The sequence below is a fragment of the Mytilus trossulus genome, chromosome 7, assembly GCF_036588685.1.
Source record: "Mytilus trossulus isolate FHL-02 chromosome 7, PNRI_Mtr1.1.1.hap1, whole genome shotgun sequence".
Lineage (NCBI taxonomy): Eukaryota > Metazoa > Mollusca > Bivalvia > Mytilida > Mytilidae > Mytilus > Mytilus trossulus.
This window is the reverse complement of record NC_086379.1, coordinates 57,085,922-57,101,600: the sequence shown is the minus strand read 5'-3', so window position 1 is coordinate 57,101,600 and position 15,679 is coordinate 57,085,922. Positions and strand designations below refer to the sequence as shown.

General features: G+C 29.5%; 1 protein-coding gene across 1 annotated transcript in view; it reads left to right on the top strand.

Annotated features, from left to right (window-relative positions):
• The window catches only part of LOC134725387 (protein flightless-1 homolog), a 31,443-nt gene extending 15,764 nt beyond the window's left edge, over nucleotides 1-15,679 (top strand). The window contains exons 17-35 of the mRNA XM_063589165.1: nucleotides 1,857-1,969; nucleotides 2,585-2,770; nucleotides 3,235-3,291; nucleotides 3,582-3,697; nucleotides 4,305-4,431; nucleotides 5,331-5,415; nucleotides 5,986-6,073; nucleotides 6,384-6,497; nucleotides 6,893-7,001; nucleotides 7,510-7,593; nucleotides 7,984-8,080; nucleotides 8,402-8,582; nucleotides 10,223-10,439; nucleotides 10,902-10,939; nucleotides 11,400-11,523; nucleotides 11,776-11,865; nucleotides 12,247-12,339; nucleotides 12,961-13,074; nucleotides 13,672-15,679. Of these exons, the coding sequence (XP_063445235.1) occupies nucleotides 1,857-1,969; nucleotides 2,585-2,770; nucleotides 3,235-3,291; nucleotides 3,582-3,697; nucleotides 4,305-4,431; nucleotides 5,331-5,415; nucleotides 5,986-6,073; nucleotides 6,384-6,497; nucleotides 6,893-7,001; nucleotides 7,510-7,593; nucleotides 7,984-8,080; nucleotides 8,402-8,582; nucleotides 10,223-10,439; nucleotides 10,902-10,939; nucleotides 11,400-11,523; nucleotides 11,776-11,865; nucleotides 12,247-12,339; nucleotides 12,961-13,074; nucleotides 13,672-13,806 (2,168 nt within the window). The 3' untranslated portion in view covers nucleotides 13,807-15,679. The remainder of the gene's footprint in view (nucleotides 1-1,856; nucleotides 1,970-2,584; nucleotides 2,771-3,234; nucleotides 3,292-3,581; nucleotides 3,698-4,304; nucleotides 4,432-5,330; nucleotides 5,416-5,985; nucleotides 6,074-6,383; nucleotides 6,498-6,892; nucleotides 7,002-7,509; nucleotides 7,594-7,983; nucleotides 8,081-8,401; nucleotides 8,583-10,222; nucleotides 10,440-10,901; nucleotides 10,940-11,399; nucleotides 11,524-11,775; nucleotides 11,866-12,246; nucleotides 12,340-12,960; nucleotides 13,075-13,671) is intronic.

Genomic DNA, 15,679 nt, shown 5'->3' with positions numbered 1-15,679 from the left:
TAAATCCATTTTTTGTGCATTTTACTTTTAAATGGACTTAGATTTTCTGCCAGGAAACAACGCATTCACTCTGTGGTTAAAGTTTTTAAAATTTTAACAACTTTCTTATACTATTTTGGACCTGTTCCAAACTTGGACAGAAGCTTGTTTATGATCAAAAGCTAGTATCTGTATTTTACTTATAAATGGACTTTTTAAAAAAGTTTAAAAAACATACTGTATTTTTACCAAACTTGGACAGAAGCTTCTTAGAATCATAAGACAGTATCAAGAAGAATATTTTTATTGATTTTATTCCTCTTTTGTTGAGCCTGCAATTAACAGCATAAGTAGGTGAGACACTGGGTTCCGCGGAACCCTTAAGAATTTTTTTTCAAAACCAATTCAGAATTTTAAGTTGTTAGTTTTAAAGAAAACCGAAGCTGATTTATGTAGATTAATTTTCAGTTTTTACAAGAAGGAAGTGTAAGTCTAATTGTAATGTTCTGCATTTATGTACAAGTCTTCTATTTGAGGACTTGTATTATCAGAGTTTGACAGAATGGCTAAAAGCCTTATATATTATTAACACGTTCTTGCAGGGTTAAAAGCTAATAATGTAAAGTGTTGTGGGTCAGCCACTTATACATGTATTTTTTTCAGTTACTTTTACATGTATTTTTTTTTAAGAATTCTAAATTTGACAAGTTTACTCTATATAAAGCTTGTAAACAAATATGATACGATATCTTTAAATGGAATATTTTCTGTAGAAGTTTATAATTACTCAGTATGAGCTGCCAGTAAAATTTCAGACTGAAGTGGTTTCTTAACATAGTGTTTAATGGACTTTTTTTATCTTCAATAGTTTTTATATTTAAAAAAAAAAAATACTGCATTCTCATATTCAAATAATTATTATGACATCTTTGACATTGTTGAAATAAATCATGGTAAAAGCACACATACATATCTAGGAATAACACTTTATTTGCTTTCTGAGCATGTTTTCAACATTCTTGTGGATTTTCAAGTTAGTTCTTTGTGACTGATGCATGGCTTCATCATCATCAATTTTACTAGCAACAAAAGTCAAGTAATAGGTAAAAGAATCTAGTTATACATTTCAACGTGAGATAATAATAGCAAAGTATATGTTCCAAGTTTAACCTTTAGTAGTATTACTTTGATCATGAACATTCACCTCTTTTTGAACTACATTTCATGCACAAGTTATTTTAAAACAAAATGTTATGTTTATTATTTCTGAAAAACCTAGACGATACTTCAATGATTTTTCAATGTTTCATTCTCTTATGCTGTACAATAACTGACTGTTAAAACATTTCAACAGACAATTCTTCAAACTCTTCTGGATCATTAGAAATAGGGGTTCCATAGTTTGTGTATGTTTTTGAAACTTTAGCTTTTGGTGTTGCAGTTTTCCTGGAAAGCATGAAGGTTCCATTTTATGGATTGCCTGGTATAATCTTGTCGTCCATGCATGGTCCTATTTTTTTTAAAAACATTTTAAGATAAGGTTCCTCTTTATAGTATAACTTACATCATGTAACATTTAGAGATGCATCAGCCATTTTACAAATAGTTCAGTGTTAAATTTTGAATACTTTCAGCACTCCTCAGCAAGCGCGACTAATTGTGCGCAGACCAACCCGTCACATAATAGCCGAAAGGAATCTGTGACGTACCCATCCTAATTACACAAGTGGGAAATACAGATACAGATACTTGACTACTCTAAATAGTTGCAGTGATTGTTTTCACATTATTGATATAAACTTATCCATTATAAAATAAAAATGATGTCTTTATTCCTAGGTAATAAGAATTATACTAACTCTGGCTTTATTTTTCAGCATTGATTGGAAAGTTTTATGAGAGAGATTGTTATATTGTATTGAAAACATTTATAAATGAATCTAATGGTCTGGATTGGCAGATTTGGTATTGGATAGGCAAAACAACAACGGTAGGTTTTACACACTACAGTAAAATGTGTCAGAACTTAACCTATTCAAGACTGAACATTTTGTTTTGATTAGACAAGTGTTGGGTTAAGAAAACTAAAGAATATTTAATGTATGTGCTGATGCAACAGTTATCTTGACACAGTTTTTCTGGTTTTGTTGAAAACTTAGAAAAGTCAAGGTATTTTGCCAGTCTAGGTGTAATTCCTGTTTTTCAATGCTTTAACTTTATTGAGTTGAACTTAGATAATTCAAAATCTCAGTCAACTCAAGTCTACTTCAAAATGCACTTGCAAAAAAAAAAATAGAATTTGATTTAAGTCGGCTATGTTGAAAGTTCAAGTTCAAGCAATCTGAAAAGAAAAGAAGACATATAAGCAATTTTGCAATGGTGATTTTCAAGTTGATCATTCCTTTCCTTTCTTATAATAAAATTAACGGTACCAATTTTCTTGCACCAGATGCGCATTTCGACAATACATGTCTCTTCAGTGATGCTCGTGGCCAAAATATTTGAAATCCAAAGCTTATTTAAAAGATGAAGAGCTATAATCCAAAAGGTCCAAAAACTATTGTGATGTTCATACTCTGTAAAATGAATAATTATATCATTTTAGCTTGATAAGAAAGCTTGTTCAGCCATACATGCTGTAAACCTCCGTAATTTACTGGGAGCAGAATGTAGGACAATTAGAGAAGAAATGGAGGATGAATCTGAAGAATTTATGGACTTGTTTGAGAATGGTGTGCATTACATAGAAGGTGGTAGGACTACCAGTGGTTTCTTTAGTGTAGATTCTGTTGTAAGTCATTCAATATTTTTTTACTTTATAAGAAGAAATATTCGTTTGAGATTATTTATCAACATTACAAAATTTTCTAATTTTCAGCTTCTGTACAATCTGCTAGTTTTTACACACACAAAAAAAGACCAAACATATCTTTTTGGGTTGTTTTTATAAGAATTCTCTTTCTTCTGCATGACAAAAACAACAATACAAATTTAAGACATTCCTTATAAAGAAGGTATACATGAGATAGTATGAAGCTTCCACAATTTTACTGGCACTCTATGAAGTTGGTTTTTTTTGTTTTTTTGTTTTTTTACCTCAGATTTCTTTTAAACTAATGATGTGTTAATAGAATTTAAAAAAAAAATTAACAATGTTTTAAAATATCAAAATAGTATGTTTGCAGTGGCATGTAAATTTGAACAATAATTTAATGCAAAGAATTACTACAAATAGGATTTCCCAATCTTTTACAGGAATATGAAACTAAACTCTACAGAGCTTCAGGGGCACATGCTATACACATGGAAAGGGTAAGCATACATTGGATTTTAGACATGCATCACGTTTTATTATACACTAATTTTAAGTTAGTTTAAATTATGGTAAATTTGATTTAATACTGAATTAAGTTCAAGCAACTAAGCCACGTTTCCATCTTGAATTATTTTTGAATCCTTTATAAAAAGTAGATCAAAGTGTTTTCATTTATGAATGTAAAGTTCCATCATAGTTTGTTGAATTTCTTACAAATTTTCTCAAATAAAGCATGTAGTTTTTGTTGAATATTAATGCACTATGATTAAATGATGTTTTCTTTCAGGTTGATGTCAGTGTCAGGTCATTAGACAGAAGATTTGTGTATTTGTTAGACAATGGCAATGATATATTTGTATGGGTAGGCAAGCTGGCACGAGGTACAATTAGGACAAAATCAAGGTAAGATATTATGGAATGCTGCATATAATTTTGTCTGACCATCTTTAAATGGCTGGATTTTCTCAGAACATGAATTAAACCTGATACATGTCCAAAATAAATTCCTTTTCTGTCTTTTTATAGTTGTTATTCATTGGAATAGTCCTTATATTGTACTAGAGATATGTTATGTGCTTGATAACAAATGGTTGATTGTCCACATCATGTATGATAACTCCATATAAGTTTCACCGCATGTTTAAACTGAAGGTTATTAAAAACTGAAGAATAACCACATTTCTGACTATATTTAAAGTCTACTGTCACTCATTATAACAAAAACTGATTTAATCTCAACATTCAGGAAATTTCATAATCAAATGACCAAGTTATGGGGTAAGGGGTCTCCACATACAAATTTGGGTACAGATGCAGTACTATGGTTTAGTGTATATTTTATATAGGAAGAGACACCCAATTCCCTTTGTCCAAGTTCAGTGGCATAGAAATTTAAAAAAAATAACAAGAGAAGACAAATGGAATATTGATAATAGTTGAAAATGAAATTATATAACACTAGTATGTGATCTGTTACATAAAGTAATATTAAGCATATACATAATTTCAGATTGGTGGCAGAAAAGATCAACAAAAATGAAAGGAAAAACAAGGCAGAAATACATATGGAGTCCCAAGCAAGAGAAGAGGCAGCATTTTGGAAAGCTTTAGGAGCACAGGCAGATGGATTTATTGGGGTAGGTCAACAGTTAAATTATAAAATTTTCACCTGTTCATTTCTGATAAACAGGGGATGTGTTATAGTACCCCAAACAATTATATTAACCAAAAGTAATTCACAATTTAAACACAGAGATATAGAGTATGCCATTTATTGAAAACTAGAAAAGTTTGTTCATGTTCAGAGGTGTTCCATCAAAACATGCATGAATCCAAAGTAAGGCATCTTATTCATAGATTACAAACCCATATAAGCAATTTATAGACCTGAATACATTTTAAAACTGTACATTTTCACATCCATTAATAGTGGCAATTTCAAGTTTGCATCTCTAGAACCCATGTCTTGTTTTATGGAACATTCATAAGAAAATTAGAATTTGTACATTTGATATTATTTACTATAAAAAAAAAAAAAGACATCATCACTTTGAATACTTGTGTATTTTTATGCCCCACCTACGATAGTAGAGGGGCATTATGTTTTCTGGTCTGTGGCTCGGTTCGTTCATCCCGCTTCAGGTTAAAGTTTTTGGTCACGGTAGTTTTTTGATGAAGTTGAAGTCCAATCAATTTGAAACTTAGTATACATGTTCCCCATGATATGATCTTTCTAATTTTAATGTCAAATTAAAGTATTGACCCCAATTTCATGGTCCACTGAACAAAGAAAAAGATAGTGTGAAGCTCAGGTTAAAGTTTTTGGTCAAGGTAGTTTTTGATGAAGTTAAAGTCCAATCAACTTGAAACTTAGTACACATGTTAACTATGATATGATCTTTCTAATTTTAATGCCAAATTAAAGTATTGACCCCAATTTCACGGTCCAGTGAACATGTAAAATGATAGTGCGAGTGGGGCATCTGTGTACTATGGACTCATTCTTATTTACAATATTTCATTGATATATTTTAAGGAAATTGTGCCAGATGATTTTGAGCCAGCAGAACCCAGGTTATACAAAGTAGGATTAGGAATGGGATACTTAGAATTACCACAAGGTAAGAATGAGAATGAAAGAGGATGTTGCATGTCTATATAACAACAACCCAACCATTTGATTAAAAAATAACAAAATACAAGAAAGAAAAAGCTAGAAATAATTGTTTTAAATGATTATATATTAATGGTTTATACAAACTGGGTTTTAATATATAGTCTAAGTATAATGTTTTGTTGAAAATATCATGAACAGACATTCGTTTACTTATGACACTGGCTAATTTTATTTTAATAAAGAAATATATGAGAAGTTAACAAAACATTTTAAAAGTGTTACCCCACTTTTCTAAGAATTTTGTACTTCAGATTGGTTTATTTGTCTGACAAGTTACAGATATTTTAAAAAGACATAACTAAAATGTGAATCATGATGCATTACTCCACAATCTTAGCAAAACTGTTGAAGCTATAAATTATTCAATGTAACTAATTTATTTTGCATTGAATGGCTTGGAAACTAATGATGAATTAGACTGACTAATTAAAAGATGCAGAATTGAACAAGTCTATGCATGGATTTAAATAATTTGGAAATGTTTATGTTCATTTTTTATGTTCATTTTTTCCAGTTGAGATTCCAAAAGGAAGGCTAGTTCAGAAATTACTGGACACTAAAAATGTGTATATACTGGATTGTAAATCTGATCTCTTTGTATGGTATGTAGCCTTTTAATACAGTTTAATACCATATGAATGTAGTTATATATTTTATCAAATAGTTGAAAATTTTAAGTGGTTGTTGTGTAGGGGAAAACATAGCTTTATGTAACTTCCATGAATACAATGTTGATTTTATTTTAAATTGAAAAAAGAAAAATGATAATACTGAGCCTTTATTATTGAAAGATTCAGATGGATTTTCAAAAATAGCTTAATCAGCATGCTGTACCTTGCTATCATATTTTTAACCACAGAATGGACATGATGTGCCGAAAGAAAACAAGTGAAAATGTTTTGTATATTACAGGATAGGAAAGAAGTCAACAAGACTAATCAGAGCTGCAGCCTTAAAACTGTCATATGAAATAAACTCCATGATAGATAGACCAGATTATTGTACAGTGACCAGATGTTTACAGGGGTAAGTAAAATCTGAAAAGAAAGGATTTGAGTGGATGTGAAGGAATGAAAACAATCAATTCACCTTATCTCTATTTGGAAATCTGTGCTGGTTGTTGAAGAATCGTCACGGCTTGAACTTTTGATGTCCTTCAACTATCACTTTTCCATTGTAGCATCAAAATTTTTACAGGAACATTTGTGATGTCCAGTAATGGAGGACAACAAGCTATAAGGTGTATGAAACACAATGAAAAGAAACAAAACCTTTTATATCTTTAAAAAATGTTTTTATTTGTCTCATACTGAGTAATTACATGGTGATTCATATCTCTATATAATAAAGATAAGAATTAAAAACAAAATATAGCAAAAGAAAAATCAAGCCAATTATTAGAATTAAACGTTTGATTTTAGGACAGAATCTCAGATATTTAAAACAAAATTCTTTGGTTGGGATGATGTATTACCTGTAGATTTTACAAGAACTGCTGAGTCTATTACCAGGAGAGGAGCTGATCTGAAGGTAAACATGCTACACTCATTGCTGTTTTTTCTCCATAATTTTCTGAATATGAACATGCATCTTCAGGGCAGAAACTTGATATATGTAAATTTAAGAAATTTGTGTGTATTTATTATTGTAAAGATATTCAAAGGGGGGGGGGGGGAAGTAAATTTTAATATTGTGAATCTATGGTGCAAATAAAAAATGCAATCAAATTTAAATTGATATAGATAATTAGATAGATTATAATAAACCTTTAATCAAAGAATAATATGCATAAAGAACATGAATCTGGTCATGCAAGTTTTTTTATGTAGATAAATGTACTTTTATATTCTTTAATAGTTATCATTGGTTGACAAATATAACCTATGTAAACATAAATTGATGGACCTATGTGAACTGTAAACAAATCAATATGATGATATGCAAATAGAAGATTACATTGGTTAAAAAAAATCAATGCTTTACCAATAGGCTGTGTAAAAAATCTTGATATTTGAAACATTGTTTTGATATAATTTAGGTGATTATGGAACGAGACAAGATGAAGACTGATCTGTCAGCATTATTTATGCCCAGACAACCTCCAATGCCTATGGAGGAAGCAGTAAGTTAAAATATATTTTCTAGTCTTATCCTAGTAATTTCATTTCAGAGAACACTTTAAATTGATAGTTTTGTAACTGTTAAAACATTTGAAAGTCCACTGCTATTGTATCCATAATTATTTTGTAAACTTAAAGCTTCAGTTTTATAATGAATTTTCATTTTAAATACTTTTAAAGAGAGAATTCTCAATTTTATTTTTTGTTAATTACAAATTATATTAGAATTGACAAACCATCAAAACGCTTTACTATCAACCCTTTAAGAGTTTAGATTTTTCTCCCATTTTCAAAATATAAACAACCAAATAAAAATGCAAGTGCTAAGAATTAATTTTTGATTAGATCTTGTTTCAATTAGACACTTTATATTGACCTTTTACTTTTAACAGGAACAGATGATGCAGGATTGGAATGAAGATTTAGATGGAATGGAAGCCTTTGTATTAGAAGGGAAGAAATTTGTCAGATTACCTGATGAAGAATTGGGTAATATATGTATTGCATTACTTTCATGAGTTTGAAATAATTTAATATCTTTTATTATCATATAAGATCTAGAGGTGTTGTGTATTTAAGTGGAAGTTTATTAACCTACCATTACATCTGAAATATGATTTGAAACAAATAGTTATCTTTTTTTACTTTGAAATCTAGTCTGAATTTAATGACTTATTTCTCTGGTTTGATGACTATGACAATTAGTTTGGTATTTAAATTTAAGTCAGTTTTCAACAGTCTTCAACAGTACTAACATATATAGTGAATCACTTCAAACGTCTAATGTATTTATATGAAATATTCTTTCAGGTATTTTCCACACAGAAGATTGTTATGTGTTTCTATGTAGATACTGGTTACCTGTTGAGTATGATGATGATGATGAAGAAGATGAAAATGAAGAGCCACCAGAAGAAGATTTTAAATGTGTGGTCTATTTCTGGCAAGGAAGAGATGCATCAAACATGGGATGGCTTACTTTCACTTTCAGGTATGTATATTAATGTACAGTACATTCCGGTTATTTGCATAGCCTATTTGTCAGACGAAATTATTCAATAAAGCGGAGTATGCTTATATCCGAAATGACAAATTACGGAGTCAAATAACATCGATAGTGCAGATCAGCAAAGAAGAAAGATGTACGTCCATAGTCCACTTACAACATAATGAATGCTTATTTATTCTAATAAAAGTTATTTGTCTACTGTCATACATTTTATTTCATTGTGTATTCTTTCAATAAAGTTTATAAACTCATTTTGTTTTAGTTTATTTATGTACCGACTTTTCCTTTACCTGAGATACGAAAATAAAATTGTTCTAAAAATAGATTTGTTTCTATGACCCGGATGTACAAATTAAATTGTTACGCTTTGTATAAAATAAACTGTTTAACAATACTACACAGTTTATAATCATTGTAAACAATAATTGTGCAATGAACTGCCTTTGATATGCAGTATTTACCACAGTTTCGTTTATGCAAAGCAGGTAACAGATTGGGGCCATGCACGGGTTATTTGCTGGACACGAGTGTTGAAAGGGAGAACATATAATAATCAGAAGTTAATTTTCTTTTAGAAAAATATTAAAAAAGGAAAGATTGATGTATAAAATTCTTCAACCATATATAAATGCCCTCTAATATTTAACATAAATGTAGATCACCCAAGCTGAATTACTAAATTACACATTGGATAATGATCGATAATTAGCAGGCGTTAATGTTTTAAAAATTCACCAAAATATAATCTATGAACAATGTTTGAAATCCAATCAATAATTAACACCTTTTGAGATAGAAGATCATAGAATGGTTGTGTTTTTACAACAATCAGCTGATTGACATTTTTATGACCTCGAGGCTTAAAATAGAACATGGGAAACTTTACCTGTGTACACATGGAGGCCTTTTCTATAATTATATAAACACGAATGATACTGTTTTAAAACTTTATTTGAATAACACACAAGTAAATGTGAAATAATAATGAAAATTATGATGCATTCAAGCAAATTATACTTACTAAATTGCCGTTTCCGGTCAAAAATCTCGTCAGTTTTAACTGAGCATATCTAGCTGGCGATTATTTTCTATGCAATAAACCGAAATGCCACTTGTAAGGCTATGCATATAACCGGACAATTTAACATTAGATGAATGGGAAATGGTTTTGTGCAGGAGAAAAGTATGCAATTAACCGAATTATGCTATTAAGCGGTATGCAATTAAGTGGAATCGACTGTATTTTGAAGTTCCAGGATGAAAAATACCTCAAACATGGGTTCACATTATGGTGTTTTTATGAATGTGTGGTCTAGTTCTAGCAGGAAGGAAAAAGATGCTTTGAACATTTGATAGCTTAATGTAAACCCACTAGTTTTCGTGACTTTTCTGAGTACAGAAAATGAAGTGAATATGAAGTCATGAATATGAGAACTTGAATATTTTTTTTAGAAGAACATATCAACAAAGTAAGAAATAACAAAAATAAATAGGCACAGAGCTGCATGCGAAAATATTAAAGTGTTAAAATGTAGTTACAGTTAATGGCTTAATCTTCATATTTACAGTAAAGATATTTGTAGTCCTTTATGTACATAAGGTTCTATCTTTGTCTGTTTCAGTTTACAAAAGAAGTTTGAGGGTTTATTTGGTGACAAGTTAGAAGTTGTGAGGACACACCAACAACAAGAAAACTTAAAATTCTTATCCCATTTCAAGAGGATGTTTGTAATAAGATGGGGAAAGAGGAAGTTGCCAACACAAGAAGCTCCTAAACCAAATGTAGAATTGTTCTATTTAAGAGCTAATGGTAGTCCCATTGCTACAAGATGTATACAGGTAAAATTCTATTGTCCATGCTTTGACATCAATGTCCTTTATTCTTATGATTTTTTTTTTTCACACTTTTGCACCTCCAAACTGGAGATCCTATCCATTATACATATCATATTGACATTGAATGATGATTTAGTCATATCAAATGCTTTCACTGTCCTAATCTTAATCATCATGACTACTTAAGTTAGCTTAGATTTTAGTCTTTATCCTGTCTTAATCAATAGATGCAAAATATCACATTAAAAATGCAATGACAAAACCACAGTAGTATATGTAACAAGTCAAGTTGTCCGTTTTACATTTCATCAATAAAACCACCTTCTTATTTATACTGCAATTAAGTTCATATGGATACATCCTTCTATAAATAATGATTACCTTTTTCTTCAAAATATTATAAATGCATAATTTGCATCAAGCAGTCTTAAATAAATATCATTTATAATTTTATATTTATTTTAGGTAAAACCAGATGCATCACAGCTGAATTCTTGCTTTTGGTAAGTAATGGACTGATTTAAATATTGATGCTTAGATAAAATGGGTTTTATTTATTTGATGCAAGAAAAAGATGATTCAAATTAGACATTTTGAGATAATATAAAATATATGCGACACAATATTGTTTTTTAAGTGAATGACACACAAAAGGTCTTAATATTTTTCTTGACAAACTCATGTACATATTCAGCATTACTTTGTATATTTTAGATACAATTTTATGAATAATTTTTCACTAAGTCATAAATTTGGACAAAACTTTAATTTCATCTCTGATATAGCAATCTGCAAAAGTATTGTAAGATATTTAGCAAGTGATGATGTCAAGTTATATTTCAGTCTTTCCTGTGTTTGTTAAAAAGATTTCTAAATTATGGATTGAAATTGTTTATAACCCTATTGAACATTCATTTAAATGTTCTGGATATATTTAATGACTTCTGACATATTTGATTACAGTTTTATACTGATGGTGCCATTTGACAGTGAAGATTTGAAGGGTGTTGTATATGTGTGGATAGGTGGTAAGGCAGAACATGAAGAAGCAACTCTAGCAGAAAAGATAGCTTATATGATGTATGCTGTAAGTAGTAGTTAATATGTTTATCATCTTTTCTGAAATTATAAAAAATAAAAAGCTCAACATATCACATTAAAACACAAGAGGATAAGCTGCTTCTTTTGCACAATGTAGCTTTCAATTATTTATAACTACTTCATAGTTTTATAAAAAGTTTATTTCTGTAGCTAGTACACTGTGAACAAATATAATCTACCGACTCATGAATGTATATGCTAAGAACTCTTTATAATGCTGAATTATTTATATTTGTAGGATAATTACACTGTGCAGATGATAAATGAAGGAGAAGAACCAGAAAACTTTTTCTGGGTAGGAATAGGTGGCAAAAAACCATATGAACATGTAAGTTTGATGTTGTATTGTCTACAAATAGTGGGTATTTGACTTGTGAACATTTTTCTCAAAAGATTCCATTTGATATCACATTTAAGGTTTCTGGAACAAAAGTATTGATTTATTTTATTTGCACCCAGATTGCAATTGTGCTGTTTATTTTTAATCATTTTATTTTATTTTGATTAAATTTATAGTATATTTCCCCCCATAGGTTTAATTTAAATATTTTTTAATTAAACATACCTTCAAATAAAAAGTTTTTAGGCTTATTAACAATAAATATAACTGTAATGCATTAGGTGATATTTGATACTGTACTAGAAAAAGAAAACTACTATTTCAAAGGTTTAATTTTTGTGATGTATCAAATTCTTTGTTTATTTAAAGGATAATTCATTTATGAACTGTGCCAGATTGTTCAGATGTTCAAATGAGAAAGGATATTTTACAGTCTCAGAAAAATGTGCAGACTTTTGTCAGGTGAGATATTAAATAGATTAGACGAATATTGTTTTTCTCAGCTTTGTCATTTTTGCTTAAGTCAATGTATTCTGAAAACTCCTCAGTTAAGTGTTAAAGAAGTCTTCAAGATGTAAAAGTAAGAAATAAAAGACCTTTTATTTTAATCATTATAATGAAGCAATGTAACAAGTAAAGATTTCTAGTTTGTCTTTCAGAAACTGGTTTGTTAGCTATCTCTTTTGATTAAGCTACAAGATACAAGAATGAATACCAATATTATCAAAAGATTGGCAAACCTGGCCACTAATCTATTTTGTGGAGGATTATTCTCATATTTGTGTTGTGGAAACAATGTAAATTGAAACCTTAGCCGTCTTAAGAATTTTGCATTCAGTCTGATGAATCATTAAGGATCTGATAAAAATTCTTCAACACAAATTTGATGTATTCAATTGGAATCATACAAAATGTATTTTTTATTAGTCTTTGAAATATTATGTTTTTGGGTAAAATGTTAATGCAAAAGAAAAGTTCTTTAAGGTTTGTCATTGTTCTATCTAAAAGAATAGAAAAGATTTAAACAACTCAGCTTGTTAATATTTCTCAAATGAACTACATGTGTGTACTGAATGTTTGTAGGATGATTTAGCAGATGATGACGGTATGATATTAGATAATGGTGAACAAGTTTTCCTGTGGGTTGGTAAAAAGACTAGTGATGTAGAAATCAAATTAACATTTAAAAGTGCACAGGTAAATCTTCTGACCATTCATTTCTTCTCATTTTATAGTGTATATTTGAAAATGCTTTGATTTGTTAAAGTTATTTTGTCTAACCTGCAAATGATTTAGCCGAATGCCATGTATGGGTATATTGTTCCGATGACAGCTATGCTGGCTTTTTGTTAAAAGTTGATATTTCTAGATAATCTAGATATGGTATAAAGATGCATTTATAGTTTGAATTTCTGTCTCTGTTTCTGTGATTTCCATGAATTTTACTATCATCAAGTGCAGGAGATTAGAGTTCGATCAATGGGTTGGTAAACCAAAGACTAGAAAAAAGTATTTTCTCTGCTAAGCGAACAGATTTGTTGCAAAAACTGGTTAATTTGAAGTATATATCATGATATAGATTATTAAACTTTGAAAAAGCACCTTAAATATTCAGCTCAGTGAGTCAGAATTGTACAAAGCAGGGTAAATACTATTATTGGATTAATATCTGATTCCCTAATATGCATGTTATATTAATTGCTGGATATAAATTTTAAATAGTATGTATAGATGTTTAGTCCAATATGATTTCACACAATGTTATATTTATCCATTGCTATATTTCTATTACAGGTTTATATTCAGCATCTAAGGAACAAACAACCAGACAAGCCAAGGAAGCTACTACTTGCCATGAAGTACAAAGAACATAAGAAGTTTACTAAGTGTTTCCATGGGTGGGGACTTTACAAGGAGCCAATAGAATAAACATAAGCTTATGTGATATCTTTATAACTGTCTTCCATGATAATAATTTATTAGATTGCTGTCCCAAGTATGCTTGTTTATGATAACTTAAGATTATTTTATGATAACTTGCAGCTGTGTTTTCTAACTTGAGGCTTGTTTATGATAACTTGATATGGCTTGATCCAATTCTTTTAATAGTTTTGATATGTTGTTTCTCATGACAAAACAGAGGTCACAACAGATTTTAGTGATTTACATTTTAGTTGTTCATGAGTTATTTCTCTTGATTATTTTTTAACAATGGCACTTATAAATGTTTTTGGTGTAACAATTTTTATAGTTTCAGTAAACACTAATTATACTTTATTTGACCATTCATTCCACATTTGTATTTGTAACTTCTCCTGAATTGCTTTACAGAATTTTTGAATACCTTCACAGACATCTAACAAGCATGCTCCTATTTAACTGTTTCATGAATTGATTTTGGGGTTATCATTTTGCATGACATGGACTGCAATATTTTAAAACTACACTTATTTTTGTCCTGTCCTGCTAATCTCTTGATCAGAATTTATTGAAATTTTCTCAGAATCTTCATCAGATAATGTCAAGAAGAGTCTCCTATTTCATTTATTTTCTTTTTCACTTTTTGGGTTTCCCTAGACATTTCATGGATTTTTCAATGGGTACTCATTTTTGTATCAGCAACTCTTAAACCCCAATTTTTTGAAATTTTTTCAGAATTTTAATTGTATTGTGCCATTGCATAATTGGTTTCGTCATCTGAATTATAATGTGATTTCCCGTAACAAATCATAAACTTTGCCTTTTACCTATTTTTGGAAATATGATTTTGTGAGTGTTGCTCACAGTACCTCTTAGTAGTTTTGAAAAGACTGCCTAAACCACAGACCAATGTTTATTTTTAAATGTTAGAACTAGTCTTTAATGCTGTTTAAAAAAATGAAAATACAATACATTGTAACTAAATAATGACCAATTGCTAAGAAATGTGTTCAAGTCAAGATTTATTCTTACAAAAGTGTCAAAGGAGCTGGTTATTAATGGAATGAATAAAAATTAACATTGTGTGAATGGTGCTTTAAAGCTGAAGTATAAATATTGCTTTATAAATCTTCTATTTCCAAATTTGAATATGTTTTCAAATTATAGGATATGTTTAAAGACAATTTATAATATTTCTTAAATAGATGTAGTAATGAATTTCATAGAGTACAATGTACTTTCTAAGCAAATAAGAATTAAAGTTCATGTACTTATAGTCTTTGATTTAGGCATTTACAGCTTAGTCTTTAATACTTTTCTTGATATGACATAAGTGGCATTACAATTCTTTGTAAAATAAGCATTTTGTTTGGTATCAAATTTCATCATTGAAAATACCCACAAAGGCTATGACAAGTAAAATAAAGCAGTAATAAACTGTGCTGTAGATTTTCGAAATGAGAAAAATCTAAATTTGCACTTGCATACAGATACTTAGTTTCATATGTGAAACATGATTATCAATATTTCTCATATCTGAAAACTTATATAAATGAAATAAAAAAATCTTGAGAGTCAAATTATGCCTCAGAACTATAGTTTCCTGCTTCCTGACCTACCCTAATACACTTTATTGACATATATTGCAACATCTTTATTATTATGTCCAAAACATCTCCAACAAATTTAAACCTTCTCTCCTTTTTTCGGCAAGGAAGCAGGAAACAGCTATATAGTTTGGTGCATTAAGCTTATAATCGAATACCATACTTTACAATATTTAATGGTGAAGTGCAATACATGTATGTGTCAGTGTGTGTGTTTGTGTTTGAAGGATTGTTCATGTTACCTGTTATATTGTGTCATCCTTCATAACATGTAT